The 15,594-nt window shown below is 33.6% G+C and overlaps 1 protein-coding gene across 2 annotated transcripts; it reads left to right on the top strand.

Annotated features, from left to right (window-relative positions):
* The first annotated feature begins 3,343 nt into the window (after nt 1–3,343).
* Nucleotides 3,344–15,594, top strand: LOC108979126 (CDPK-related kinase 3). Of its 2 annotated transcripts, none has more exons than XM_018949717.2 (11): nt 3,344–4,147; nt 6,062–6,192; nt 6,782–6,823; nt 6,935–7,043; nt 7,205–7,283; nt 7,724–8,020; nt 8,554–8,663; nt 13,732–13,839; nt 14,040–14,102; nt 14,927–15,094; nt 15,198–15,594. In XM_018949717.2, exons 1-11 carry the CDS (start codon nt 3,572–3,574, stop codon nt 15,333–15,335), a joined length of 1,821 nt encoding a protein of 606 aa, XP_018805262.2. In that variant the 5' UTR covers nt 3,344–3,571; the 3' UTR covers nt 15,336–15,594. The 2 variants fall into 2 exon arrangements, with proteins under 2 accessions (XP_018805262.2, XP_018805263.2); XM_018949718.2 differs by having other exon boundaries at nt 4,063–4,147; nt 6,049–6,192.

The following is a 15,594-nucleotide window of genomic DNA, read 5'->3' as shown; positions in this document are numbered from 1 at the left end:
AACATATTCAAGGAATTCCACTTGAACTTGGAGTGTAATTTGTAGACAAAAAAAGACAGAAAAGTATTAAGGAAATAGTAAAGAAAAGTGGAATAAAAACCAAAAAGGTTCAACTGTATCTTTCAGAATGAAAACCTCATCGTGAAAGAGAACATGCTTGCTCTTCTCATCCCACATAAGATTAAATGTGAGAAGACATTGTAGGTAAGAAATTGAAAGAAACCTCATAAAGGGAAGAAAGGTGGGAGAACTTTGAAAAAAAAAAAAAATCTGGATATTTCATGTTGTATAGTTCACTTTAAAGAGACGCCCTATAAAAATAATTGCAATGGTTACAATTCAGGCAAGTTCATTATTTCATATTGCCTTTTTCATTTGATTCATTTTGAAGACATCTTATGGTTGCACGAGTGTTCTCATGGCAATCATTTCGTTGCTTTGCCAATCAAAATCACTCTCATGATAAATTATTAATTCAAATGTTACTCACCATCTATTTTAATATCATTCTCCTAAGATGTGATATTTAACTATTGGAGATTATTTATTACATTTCACTTACGGACTAACCATTTAATACGATATAAAAAATGATAATATATTTAATTTTTCTTAATTTAATACGCTTTAAATTGAATATGATCAAAGATTAAAGTATAGATAAAAAATTATTGAGACTATTAAAAAAATTATTGAGATTATCATTTTTCATTAAAATAAAATATTTCGTTCAACCATGATAATATGGATAAAAAATGGGTCTCACAAAACAATCTTGACTATTGGACACAAATGCATGCATTGCAATTTTTCTATTATAACCTGAGAGTACAATGCTTCAAAAATTGATATTTCAAATACCATATTACAAAAATGTGTGGAAGTTCAAGGGTTCAAAATTACTTTATAATTTTCATTTTAAATTATGCTTATTAATATAGGTTTCATAATTTTTAATTTTTTAAAACTGTGTCTAAAGTATTAGTTCAATCTGGCCCAATGACACTACCCATAGTCTTCAGCGACTATTAAGGGCTCGTATGGATATATAAATCATCTTATTTTATTTAATCATTATAATTTTTTTTATTAATTCTCACACAAAATATAATAAACAATTCAACTTTTTAAAATTTCAAATCAATAATAATATTAAAAAATAATATTTTATTCATCTAATCTAAAACTATTTTATCTCATCTCACTATCAAATAAGCTCTAAATCCAATTATAAAGTTTATGTGTCTAAAAAAAAAAATTGTATAGTTTTAAAGTACGCAAATTCTATATATTTTTTTTAAAAAAGGATAAATTTTAAATCTATAAATTTTCCTTTTTAATGATAGATTTCAATATTTTTTTAAAAGGAAAGTATAAACTTTATAGACTCTAAAAATTAAAATTGTTAGGTCGGGATTAAGCTGAATAAATTAACAGCAATATCAAAGATTTAAATGGTTTCCATTATAACATATAATAAGCACACGTGTCCAGGATTTTCTGAATCACAGACCAACTGTGATCATTAATAGACAAGTTTTTTTTTTTTTTTTAATCAAATTAATAGACAGAAATCATAACGGTATGTTAGATGAGAATATTATGATTTCCTTGAAATTACAACTGGAAAATGTGAATAAGTTGTGGTAGAGAGGACGGAGTCATTAATGTGCATATCCGTGTCCAATATGGTAAAAGACCCTACCTACCTTTTACATAAATAAAACGGAACCCACAAAATATAGGGCTGTGCCTGTGCATGTTTCTTCCTTAGCTTTAATTGATTCGATTCTCTCGAATCCTCTTAAATTTTTTTCATGATTTTTAAGATAGATGAATATAATATTTATATGTTAAAATATTTAATATTATTATTTTTAATATGGATTCCCGTACGTATATCTCGAATATTTTAAAAAAATATTTTTCACATTGACACAATTTTTATTTTAAGTTAATAAAAAAATACAACAAAAAAGCACAAGGCTTATAATTCTAACAAAAAATTAGAATGAAAAATCTCAATATCCATAAGTTATAGATATGAAAGGAAATTATTGATTTTTTAATTGACTAAATAGAATATAGGCCTGGTATCGCATTTTATTTCATCTCATATAATTATTATAATTTTTTTTAAAATCACACATAAAATATAATAAACAATTCAACTTTTTCAAATTTTAAAATGAAAATAATATTAAAAAATTATATTCTAACAATATTTTATTCAATTTTCAATTTATCTCATTTCATCTATATAATCAAACAAGGCCTGACTAAGTTTGGGTAGTGAGGTGATTTTAAATAATTTGTGAATAGTAATGAAAATGGTTAATTACATTTTACCCCCTCAAACTTTTACTCAATTCATAATATGCTTCCGAAACTAATAATTGCATCAAAGTGGACTCTCGAACTTTCAAAACTCCTCAATCTCCCATTCAATCTACCAACAACATTAAATCTAATGAAAATTCATTATATGTACAACTCATGTGCATAACATTCACTGTAAAGATATAATTTTAATCTAATTTATTATTATTAACTATATAAAATTATATATGCTATCAATTAATAATAAATTATAAATTATTAAATATTTTTTATTAATTTATATATGGTTGATGAATATCAAATAATTTCTTTATGTACATAAATTATTCATACTTGCTTGCAATTTATGATTAATGATTAATGATTTATTATTAATTGATAGAATATATTATTTTATATTTTATATGGTCAATGATAATAAATTAGATAAAATTACATCTTTACTATAAATTCAGTTAGATTTGATACTGTTGGTAGACAGAAGAGGGAGATTAAGAAGTTTTGAAAATTCGAGTGTTCACTTTGATGCCATTATTAGTTTCAAAAGCATATTATGAATTGAGTAAAAATTCGAGAGAATAAAATGTAATTAATCCTAATAAAAAATTAAAAAAAAATAAAATACTAAATAGTAGTGAATAATAATAATAAATAAATAAATAATAATAATAAAATATTAAATAATAATTGAGTGATCACTATCCAAATAGGCAAATACAGACTAAAATAACTAGTTTGAACGATTTTTTGATTTACAAAATTTAAATTTATAAATTTTTATTATTAACTAGAATTATTCTTCGAATGAAAATAGCCGGGGAGGGGAGACGACCATATGGCTGATATATATATATATGGCTGATATATATATGTGTAGAGTAGAGCGATGACTCACCGTTTTCTATATTTAAATGAAATTATATTAATTTCATAATAATAGACTTTATTGAAATGGTATGCATCCTAATACCCATTTGTAGAAATTTTCTTGGATAAGAAAATGCGGAAAAATCTATTTTTGCCACGTTTTTGCCTCTCTCTCTCTCTCGCTCCGTAACTTGCTTGTCTCTACTGTTTCTCTCTCTCTCACCCAAAATTCCCTTTCATTCCCTTCCTTTATCGTTTTCTTACCGTAGAAGTCTGTCGCCGGGGAGAATCGGGTCATCCCCATGTGCTGCACACTTTGACTTGGTTGCGATCTGATACAGCGCCGCGCCCAACTTCTTTTGGGATGGGGCAGTGCTACGGCAAGACCGACCCAAAGGCCGAGCATGACGTTACTACTACTGCTACTACTATTGCCGCCTCCTACAACGATCGGTCTCATCAGACGCCTTTACCCTCTGCAAGTGGGACTAATGGTTCCGTCAACGTGCAGGCGTTAAAGACCACGCCGGCTCGGTCCTCCAATCCGGGCCCATGGCCGAGCCCTTACCCTCACGGCGTTTCCGCGAGTCCTCTACCCGGCGGCGTGTCGCCGTCTCCAGGGAGAGGGTCAGCGACTCCAAAGAAGTTCTTCCGGAGGCCTTTCCCGCCGCCTTCGCCCGCTAAGCACATAAAGGCGTCGCTGGCGAAGCGGCTCGGCCACGCCTCCAAGCCCAAGGAGGGCCCGATCCCTGAGGAGCACGGAGCCGAGCCGGAACAAGCTCTGGACAAGAGCTTCGGCTACAGCAAGAACTTCGGAGCCAAGTACGAGCTTGGAAAAGAGATAGGGCGAGGTCATTTTGGTCATACTTGCTCTGCTAGAGGCAAAAGGGGGGAGCTTAAAGATCAGCCTGTTGCCGTGAAAATCATATCGAAAGCAAAGGTACAAAGTACAATGTTATTTTACAAACTCCGTGATTTTGATCTTCTCTATTTGCTTAACATACATGTAATTCTTTTCGTATTATATGAATATCCGTGTTCTTTGTATTTTATATTGGATATATAATCTGATCCTCTCCAATCGATGCTCTGTGTTAGGAGTTTTAGTTTAATAACAAAGACATGAACAAAATAGCAAGTATACTAGTTATCATCAACAACAAAGACATGAACAAAATAGCGGGAAAGATTTGGGAGTAGCGTTTTGGTTATTGCATCACGTTTCTGTTCTTGTGCAATAATTCGATGTAACTGGTATGGCATTCATACCAGTGATCAAGAGATTACATGATGAGAGAAAAGTTCTTTTACTTTATTCATTGTGTTTAAAGGAAAAATTTGTCAATTTGTGCTATGATAAAGTTCTATAATACAAGTATACCATACTGCTTTAAAAATGGAATAACGGACGCATGCATGTAAATACTAAATTCAGAAAAATTTCTTTTACCTTTATTGAGAGGGTTCGGGGGATGGAGTCAGTAGTAATTCCTTCGCACATATCAACCTCGTTGCCCCTTGGTTCAATTGTTCGTATGTCGTATGTCGAAGTATGTGATTAACCTATCTTAGGCCTTGGGACAGGTGGTAAAGGAACCGGTTTGGATAAAGCAAGGTCTACAGGTTTGAATTACACGTGGCACGAGTAACAAGAAAAAATAGATGATTTTTTTTTTTACTAGTTAAAAAAAGAGGAGATGAAAATATTGTGGACATAGGGAATTTTTGGAAAAGTTTTTCATCTCATCTTATTTCCTTCCCAAATATCATTTAAACATAAACATTTTCAAACTAATCATTACAATTTTCTCAAACTTTCAAATAAAAAATAAAAAACAATTCAATTTTTTCAAATCTCAAAATAAAAATTATATCAAAAAATAATATTTTAACAATATTTTAATTTTATAATATTTTTTATTCAATTATCTCTCTCATTTCCCAAAATCCAATAATATTTAACTCAAGCTATTTCGCTACTATTCACAAATCATCTTACTACTATTTACAAGATTCTCATCTCAGTTCATTCCCCAAACATCCCCTTAATTGCAAAGATATACCTGCTTACAAAGCTATTGCAATGGTTAAGTCTTTTTACATTAGGTCCCCTTATCACTTGAATCCTATAATCCTCCACTAGTCTCTCTCTATGGGAAGGGGGGGGGGATATGCTAATTTAGGGGATGATTGGAGAATGAGATGAGATGAGAATTTTGTGAATAGTAGTAAGATGGTTAGTGAATAGTAGTGAGATAATTTGTGTTAAATATTTATTGGGTTTTGAGAAAAGAGAGAAAAAGTTGAATAAAAAATATTACAAAGTTAAAATATTGTTAGAATATAATTTTTTAATATTATTTTTGTTTTGAGATTTGAAAAAGTTGAATTGATTTTTGTGTTTTGTTTAGAAGTTTAGAAAAATTATAATGATTAGTTTGAAAGTGTTTGTATTTGAGTGATGATTAGAAAGGAAATGAGAAGGGATGAGATGAGATGGGATGAGATTAGATGAGATTGGATGAGATGAAAATTATTTCCAAACCCCTTATTTATTTTTGTGTATCTTAGTTGTTGAATGGTCTGAGGCTCTTGCTTTTTTTTTTTTTTTTATATATATATATTTATAAAATGCCTTTTTCAATCACAGTTAAGAAGTAATATGTTGTTCTCTTTTATGTCCCAATAAATATTGCTAATGTGCTTTATCTAATAAAAGCTAAGAACTGTAAATTCCTTTTCCTCTTGTTGGGAAATAATTTTTTGTCTTATATTGGCATATGATTGTTGTTATTGCGGTTTATTGTATATTGAAAATACTCTCATCTTCATGATAATAAGATTTGTTTGGCAGATGACGACTGCAATATCAATTGAAGATGTTCGTAGAGAAGTGAAGATATTAAAAGGTTTATCGAGCCATAAGCATCTGGTCAAATTTCACGATGCATGTGAGGACACCAATAACGTGTACATAGTCATGGAGTATGTCTTTTCTTGCTTTCTATTAATTTTCAATGCAGAAGATGGTTCGACATTTCGTAACTTCTATCCTAATCCAGACTGGGGGATATTCCCCTTGAACTACTCAATGTACACTTATGAGAAACTCTTTGTCTAGGGCCTGCGCATCCCTGGGATTATTTGGGACGTTGTTCCCGGACACCCGGTGCCAATAAAGAAAAAAGCTTATATCCTGATTCTTATTGTTTGTTTCTTTATGGATATAACCTATAATATTTAGTTAGGTCCTGTATACCTGGGCTATGCCTACCTACTTGTTTCGATAAAATTTTATTTTACTTATAAAAAAGAAGTATTTAGTTAGGTAGAAATTATATACTCGTCTTTTCAGACTATCATTAGTTTCTTATGTGTGATCGAATTCAAATGTTCCATTCTTCTTGCATGATGGAAGCTCTAGATTGGATTTAGTATAAATTTTCAGTTTATATTACTTTTTCTTACTGAAAATTTAGTTAATTGCTTTTTCTCAGTTGAGTGTTGATCGGTATACAACTTTATCATGCATTTCTTAATTTTTGGGTCTGACATCTGTGGAATCTTATTACAGATTGTGTGAAGGTGGAGAACTCCTAGACAGAATTTTATCAAGGTAAACATGTTTATCAATAAAAATTGTATTTGTCTTGATAAATAAAAGAAGTTTCAATAAATATTATAATTATTTAAGAGTTAAATTGAAAAGTGTTTTCGTTTATTGTAGAGGAGGAAGGTATGCAGAGGAAGATGCAAAATTTATAGTTGTGCAAATTCTAAGTGTAGTTGCATTTTGTCATCTTCAAGGCGTTGTGCACCGTGACTTGAAGCCAGAGGTTTTTCTTTTCAGATTTGTCACAAATTATTGTACTCATTACTCTTAGTATCTTCTTCCTTCTTCTTTTGGGTTTGTGCATAATTGATATTTTTATATGTAGTTTATGATTATATTATGGTTGAATATTACTGATATTTGTTCCTTTTGGTTGTCAAACAGAATTTCCTTTTCACTTCTAGAAGTGAAGATGCAGACATGAAGCTTATTGATTTTGGTCTTTCTGACTTTATCAGGCCAGGTAATAACTGATGATATTCTTCGTGTTCAATATTCCACAATAAATAAGTTATGCCATCGTCTATTAATTATTAAAGCCACATAGAGGCTTGGATCTGATGGTTATTTTAAGTTTCACACTTGGATTCCTAAACTGTCTGGTAACTTGATAAACTGATTTGATTTTAAGTGGATGTCTGCCCATGGAAGACAGTTTTTTTAAAGCTTGAAAGTACTAATTTTGGCTCAAAAATGCTATTCGCTATTGGGAAAATCACGCCCAATGATCACACGTACTGACACATAGGTGTTAAATGACTACAGCAATAATAATTGAATAATAATTTTTGAAGCATTGTATTCATAATCAAATTGCTACAATTTTTCCTTATCCGAAATTTTCTGCAGAATAGTGGTTTCTCCTTGTTTTAATTTTTTTCCCTTTAATGGGCATTTCTGCAGAAGAAAGACTGAATGATATTGTTGGAAGTGCATATTATGTTGCACCTGAAGTCCTTCATAGGTCTTATAGTCTGGAAGCAGATATATGGAGCATCGGTGTCATTGCCTACATCTTATTATGTGGAAGCCGGCCTTTCTGGGCACGGACGGAATCTGGGATTTTCCGTGCAGTGATTAGGGCCGACCCAAATTTTGAGGATTTACCCTGGCCTTCTGTGTCTGCAGAGGCCAAGGACTTTGTGAAAAGGCTCCTGAACAAGGATTACAGGAAAAGAATGACTGCAGTTCAAGCTCTCAGTAAGTTCAATTTCTTTTTGCTAGTGAAGAATTTCCAGGATATTGATCAACCCTATCTTCAATGTTTGTTTTGTGTTCCATATATACACATGATATCCTTTTCTGTGGAAACAGTTTTTTTTTTAAGAAAAATTTGGCATAGCTCAACACCATTATAATAAACGAAATGGATAAATATATAGATATATGCTTTCTGGAAGATGATTTAAAACCCCTCCCACCTGGTTGGAAGAAAAAAGAGGAAATGCCAAACGAAAGAGGAACAGCAATAAAGGGTTGGACTTTGGATGCCTCAGTGGTATTTCTGCTTAGTGTCCAAGGAGGTGCACCACATGGAAGTGGAAAAATAGCTGTTGCAATATTACTTCCCTTACAATATTACTTCATGTATATTAGTGATTACGATCAATATATTGCATACTCATTGCCAGATCAGATCATTGTTATATTATGCTGTGATATTTGATAATGATATTTGATGAGCCTTCAATATTCAATAATTTTTTTTAATAGACATACTTTAATAATTGCAGCTCATCCGTGGTTGCGGGATGATAGTCGTCCAATCCCTTTGGACATATTGATCTATAAGTTAGTCAAGTTGTATCTTCATGCTACACCTTTCAAGCGTTTAGCACTAAAGGTACCATTCTTATCATTCTCCATAAGCAGACGCATGAAGAGTTTTCTTTCTTTGTTTTTCTGATTTTTTTCTTTATAGGTATGGCATAATCTGTAACACTTCGTTCCCGAGGTTTAGAATAAAGTCATTATTAGAAATTTGGGAAACCGGAGTGCTATCAACCTTACCTATAAAAGTTTTTCTTTTTGATGAAGCACCAAGTATAAAAGATTCCATAATTTAAAATAAAACATACTACATTAAAATCTAGAAGAGAGTACATAAGCACTTATTGAAATTTCTGAAAATTTGTACTATAAAAATTATAACTTAAAAACTTTGTATATGATCTAAGCCTTTACCACGCTTCCTTGGGCCAAGTCCTGTCCTGCAACTCCATCATTATAAAGATCCTCACTTGGGGTGGTAAAAGAATAAAAGCATACAAAAATGAGTCGAATACTCAATAAGTAGTACATCATACAGTAAACATAATAATACAGTAAACATAATAAACATAGGGTTTTGTTGAAATGCATGTATACTTAATACTTATACTAATATAAACATGTAACATGTACTACTATGCATAACTCATTAGACTTGTATCTTCATTTCTTTAATGGCCAACACACCTTAACCCCTGTGTGCAGAGTTATGCACCAGTTCCACATCCTGTGGCCGTAAGGGGAACCTCTAATTGTTTTGACATATTATGGTGGACCATGCTTAGGTCCATAGCTTGCACCCACCAATAACTGCATTGGTACCATGCATCCCTGATGGCCATTCTTAACTCTTCTTTCATAACTTGTCTTTTATCTTTCTTACCATGATGCATGTAGAATACATAATGACATAGCTTATCGTAATCATAAATGAGAACATATCATAACGCATGCAGCACATATTAACATGACATTGAATTTCATCATATCATAATCTGGTATGTAAAAAGGGGTTTCCAATAAAAAGCATACATACATAATACTTTTTATAAAAGACATGTCGTTTACCATACATACGTTGTAAGGGTATGATCATGCTATTTACCTCGTAGCGTTAATCCAATATTTGCCGAGTGAGGCAGATTACCTATAAAATAGTCACGTAACATGCATCAATTTTTAAACACATACTTTATAAATAAAACTTGAAATACTAAGTAACCTATATTTCCTAAAATTCTCTTAACCTTAAAATATTGTCACTCAATACTTTGGTTTTCACATAGTTTCTCCAAATAATAATGTGATTAACCTCTGAAACTATTACCAAGCCCAAACATTTGATTTCTTTTGATTTTCATCATCGAACATGTCACCATAAAACAATAAACTCAAAAATAATTTCTTGGTATCCAACATCTATTTCTCGACTTTATTATAAGAAATCATTATAAAGAATAAATCCTATAGTCAACACCGATTGGATGGGTATTTTTTTTAATCTCGCTTAAAACACATCACGTGTTATGTGTTCCACGTACATGTTTTAGAAATTCTTTAAGAAAGGGAGCCTTACCGTGAGCAATGGAGCTTTGGCCATCTGCTTTCGACAAGGATGAGCAGTGATTGAAGGTGGGGATGTGATGGTGTTTCACAATGGCTCAAGGCTGGAAAGGCTAGGTGCTGGCTAGAGAGAGAAATAGGATAGAGAGATTAACCGAGAGAGAGAGAGAAACTGAGGGCTGTTAGGATGCCGTGGTGGTGGGCAGTGGGTTGTGGAGGAGCTGGAGTCGCGGCAATGCCTAGTCGGCAATTTCTGCATGTTTGCCGGTTCACAGGGGAGTTCCAATGCTGCTCTGTTTTTGGGTTGGTAAAACAGGGCTTGTGGACAAGGAAGGGCAACCTGTGCAGCGGTCAGATTTTTCTGTGCAGGGATGTATGGAAACGGCTCCTTCTTGGCATTGGATGCAGGGGCTTGGGTGGTCTCCATGGTTTCGGTTTTTTGCTTGTGTTTGGCAGTGGCTCTGCTGTGGTTTGCGGCAAGGCAAGGGCTGGGACGTGATGAGGCATTGCTCTGGTTCAGTGAACGTAAAATAGGGGAGGAGCACTGGGTTGCTCTCGTCTTGATCTGATGGCTTTTGGAGGAGGATGGTGTGGTTGTTGCGGCTTGGAGCAGCAGAGAAACGGGGAGATTACTGGCAGTTTGCTGCTTGGGAGAGGGCTGCCGCAACCTAAAAAGAAAACCCTAGAGACGGCTGGGTGTTTACGTGCATGGAGAAGACTGTGTCGGGCCTGGGGTGTTTGCAGGACTGCCCTGATTGGGTCTTCAGCAGACAAGCAAGGGAGGGAGGGAGGGAGGGAGGGGTGGGGGGGATGAACGCTTATATGTACAGTGCAGCAACCCTAGCTGAGGGAGATGAACGTATGCATATGGGGTCTATATTTATAGAAGGTAGTCAGGTCATAGGTTTTGAGTCCAATAAGCCCAACTCCTCAAATAAACATTTTTGGGCTTTTAAAATAGTTCTTGGGCCTACTACCAGTTAAATAGGGCTCGCTAAGTCCATAAATAATAAATGGGCTTTAACCCAATTTTTTGGGCCCAATAAAATTCCATAATCCACCAGAATAAATATTGTGCCTGTGGCCTATTCATAATTATCCAATAAGACTTAATAAAATAATAGCTCTTGGGCTATTCCAAAATGATCCATTAAACATAATTAGGCCCAATAAAATTATCCTTATTAAATCTCTAATATCATTGGGTCGGGTTGTTACATAATCATAGTTCCAGATTTGGGTACCAGTTTATGAGCCGTGAAATCACGAGTCCCAATCTATGGCACTGCTACTTCTGTTTGCCAAAATTAGTGATCCTAATGTACTGCATTTAGTCAATATTGCTGAATGAAGGAAAATTTAAACAGAAAATTATAGATTAAGACAGACATAATTACATAAGTGAATGTGCACGTGTATGTTAAAAATCTGACCGAATTAGAGAAGGTAAAGACATCAAGAAAATCTTGAAGCTCTGCCCTACTGGAGCAAGCTTCTTGAAGATAAAAGTCAAGGGTGATGTGGTTGTGGGAGAGTGATAGGTGGACTAAGTTCTTTCACCAGGTGGCTAATTCATATAGGAGAAGTAACTCTATAGACTGTAAGTGTTAGGGTTTACAGATGGAGAAGATGGATTGACGGAAAATGATAGATAATTAAAAAATAATGTCCTACCCTCTTACTGTCTTATATATACTTTAGCTTACATTTAATACTTTTACCCTCAATAGGGTATATTTAATACAACGATGCCTTCGAACACTCTCCCTCAAGGCAGAGCATATATGTCATATTAACACAGCTTGAAACAAATAAGCTTTTACCGACTATAACATAAGGACCTAGAAAACATATATGCAATTTAGTCAAACTTCACAAAATGTCTAGACATATCACTACTCAAATATCATTTTCTGAATGAAGTAACCGTCAATCTTAATATGCTTAGTCCTTTTATGAAGCACAGGATTATAAGTAATATATAATCATTAGTACATTGAATAGTATAGCTGGAGATCTAAGCTATGTTTGATCAAGGTAGTATATAATCATTAGGACATTGGTTTTTGCGTTTTTTCAACCTGTAATTTTTAACTTATTGCCCAATTTTACTAAAGATTGTACATTGAATACTATAGCTGAAGATCTAAGCTGGATGGCTGTCTTTTGATTTATTGAGAGTGGAGGCAAATTGGTTGTAAAGTTCATTTGACAAAAAAAAGGTTCAAGGGGCAGTAAAAGATTTGGTTGGAGGCAATGCACCAGGCCCAGATGGCTATACAAGGGCTTTTTTCCAAGCATGCTTGGATGTGGTGAAGAAAGGGATAATGAAGGTTTTCCATGATTTTCATGTGATGGGCAGATTTGTTTTTTATGACGAGAAACACTGGAGAACACGCAAATGCAGCATGTCTTTTATCCAGTTAAACCCCGAATTTGTGTAGTGCCCCCCATCACACGAATTAGGTGAATTGTCGGATTTTCACTGATGGGATGTGGTCCTTAAGAATTTGTTTACATTCAAGGATTCAAATCTTTGATGCTTTCCCCCAAAACCAAAGCATTTACCACTGGTTTACAAAAGGTCTAAATGAAACAATATTTAGCCCTCATTTTGAAAAATACAGGGCTGTTAACATTAAGGACTCCACACCTTTAAGCTTTGTGAGTCGAGTCTGCAAAATCATTGCTCGAGTCTTCACTAATAGATTGACAATGGTGTTGGGAAAAACCATCTCCAAGTCCCAAAGTGCTATTAGTTATGAAAGAGATTTTAGACTTGATTCTATTTTCTAAGCTAGTGTTTGGACAGCAGAATTAGAATGAGCAAATTGGACCTAGAGAAAGGGTTATGATTATGTGAATCAATATTTTTTTGCTGTGTTGAGGTGTGGTTTTGGGGAGAAGTGTAATTGGATAGTTCACTGCATACCCCATTGTACTTCTCAGTTCTGATAAATAGCTCTGCCATGGTTATTTTGATACCAGATGTGGGTTGGTCTCTGTTATTTGTTATCATTATGGAGGCTCTGTAGTAGAATGATATCAGCATTGCTGAATGGGGTTCTTTTTCAGACTTCCTCGCAGGGGACCGGGAATGCAGGGGAATTTATTTTACACCTTTTATTTGTAGATACAGTGATTTGTTGTGAGGCAAACCAGAGCGCAAACAGTAATAAAATATTTATTGAATATTAGTTGCATGCTCAGAGATGTCAAAGACCAAGAAAGCTTCATTAGTTCAAAGTGAAATTTTCATCTTCGGCAAAGAATAGATGATAGTAACAAATGTAATTAGGTTTTATTGCTTTTTTTTTTTTTTTAGTTTAAGATTGTAATAGGATACATGCTTGCACTCTTAAGTGCAAAATGCCGGACATATTGAAAAAAAAAAAAAGAAGAAAAATAAATGAAGAGAATTCTCAATGATCAACCGTTAGGTGTGTCCATATGTCAAAACTTCAATTCTTCGTCATACTGGCTTAAATGAGAGATGTATAACTGAGTTTACAGATGTAGTACAGTAGTAGAACTGTAGAACCAAACTAATGTTTAAGTTGATTCTCTGATTTTTGCAGGCTCTCTCAAAAGCTTTGACTGAGGATGAGCTGGTGTATCTCAGAGCTCAGTTCACTCTGTTAGAACCAAATAGGGATGGCCGCATCTCCCTTGAAAATTTCAAAATGGTTATATACTGCACCTAGAATATGGGTTTGAGTTTCCTATCTAGAGTTGGTTAATGTTCTTAAGAGGGAATCTTTTTTCTGTTTTGTTGGGCATCGCTTGGTCATTTACGAATATCTGATCTTTGTATTAAGGTTATGTTGCTTTTGTTTTTTATATTTTATATACATATTCATTTGTACATTTGAAAAAATATTTGCAGGCTCTTATGCGAAATGAAACTGATGCCATGAGAGAGTCCAGAGTTCATAATATTATAAATGCTGTAAGGCATATTTGTTGATTTAATGTTTTTCAGCTATTATATATCTCTGCCATATACATGGTACAGCTATTAGTATTTTCAGAGCTCGTAAACAGATATTTTAATTTTTTCATTACTTATCATGAACAAGTCTACATTTAATTTTATGTATTTATGCTCTAAAACACACACAAACCACATGCATTGGTAGCTTGGTAGAGTTGAACCTCAGACCATTGGTGCCTGAGCCATAGCCTTGGCTAATTATTCTGTCTTCGCAGATTTTTCCACTGCATATTTTGAGACAGAATGTAAAAAATATAAGCTTGGTATTAAAAGAATTCCTGCTCGTTTTAAATTTATATTCTTTTTCTTTATAAGTAGTTTTGGATTTATAGTCTCAAGGAACTTAATATTGTTTCTGTTATATAATTTAGTTCTGGAAATTATCTATATACTGAGATAACTTTTACTTCTAGCAAGTTGTTGCATGTGGAGACTTCGGACCATACCAGAACTTGCAAAGGTTGCATAAATCTGGTCACCCAGTAGGTGAAATATAATAATATATTTTAGTTCTGATCTGAATAGACTTAAAAAAGAACCTTGGAACATGGGCCTAGGCATCCATTGTATATTATGGTTGATGGAAAAATTGGTCTGTTGAATGTTTTGATCTGGTTTAAATCATGATTGCATCACGATTTGGCATCATTTATTTCTATTTTATTTTTTAACTGAACGTCATTGTTCTGTATGTTGGTCAGTTTTTGTTTTTGTGTAGTTACTTCCTTTTGAGAAATGGAAAATTCAGTTTCTTATATTCTTGTTTTTTAATTTTTCAGATGGAACCACTTGCTTTCAGAAAGATGGGATTTGAAGAGTTTTGTGCAGCTGCAATCAGCACACATCAATTGGAGGCCCTTGACGGGTGGGAACAGATTGCTTCCACTGCTTTTGAGTACTTTGAACGGGAGGGTAATCGTAGCATATCTGTTGATGAATTGGCAAGGGTATGTGCAGTTATGGATTTTGGGACAACCTTCCTTGTCCTCTCGATTCTTTTTTGCGTATGTGTGCATATCTTTGTCACAACATTGTTGCCTTTTATTGCAGGAATTGAGTCTTGGACCGAGTGCTTATTCCATCCTAAAAGATTGGATCCGAAACTCAGATGGAAAGCTTAGTTTACTTGGATATACAAAATTTTTGCATGGAGTAACACTTCGTAGTTCAAACACAAAACACCATTAAGTTTGATAGCTTTCAACACAGTTTAAAAATTCATGGGATTTGCAGGATTTTCTTTTCTTTTTCATTTTCAGGAATGGGGTAAAGAAAATGTGTATGATTGAATTCAGTCAAGCTAGTTCTGTGATGTGAGTCGGTACTTTTTATTTTGAGAATTTCTGCTTGTTCTTACCCCATTTTGGCAGTTCATATATTTCTATGGGCAGCTATTGTGACTATTCATTAATTCTTGAAATCCAGAAGGTTTATAGTCAAATGAAAA

Source organism: Juglans regia, chromosome 7 (assembly GCF_001411555.2).
Source record: "Juglans regia cultivar Chandler chromosome 7, Walnut 2.0, whole genome shotgun sequence".
In the NCBI taxonomy this organism is placed as follows: domain Eukaryota; kingdom Viridiplantae; phylum Streptophyta; class Magnoliopsida; order Fagales; family Juglandaceae; genus Juglans; species Juglans regia.
This window is presented reverse-complemented; position numbering and strand designations above follow the sequence as displayed.

Excerpts from the sequence above, each read along its gene's own strand:
- LOC108979126 (XM_018949717.2), top strand. The coding sequence starts at position 3,572 with ATGGGGCAGTGCTACGGCAAGACCGACCCAAAGGCCGAGCATGACGTT. Across the intron at positions 4,148-6,061 it reads AAATCATATCGAAAGCAAAG|ATGACGACTGCAATATCAAT; the intron begins GTACAAAGTACA and ends TTTGTTTGGCAG. Across the intron at positions 8,664-13,731 it reads TCAAGCGTTTAGCACTAAAG|GCTCTCTCAAAAGCTTTGAC; the intron begins GTACCATTCTTA and ends TGATTTTTGCAG.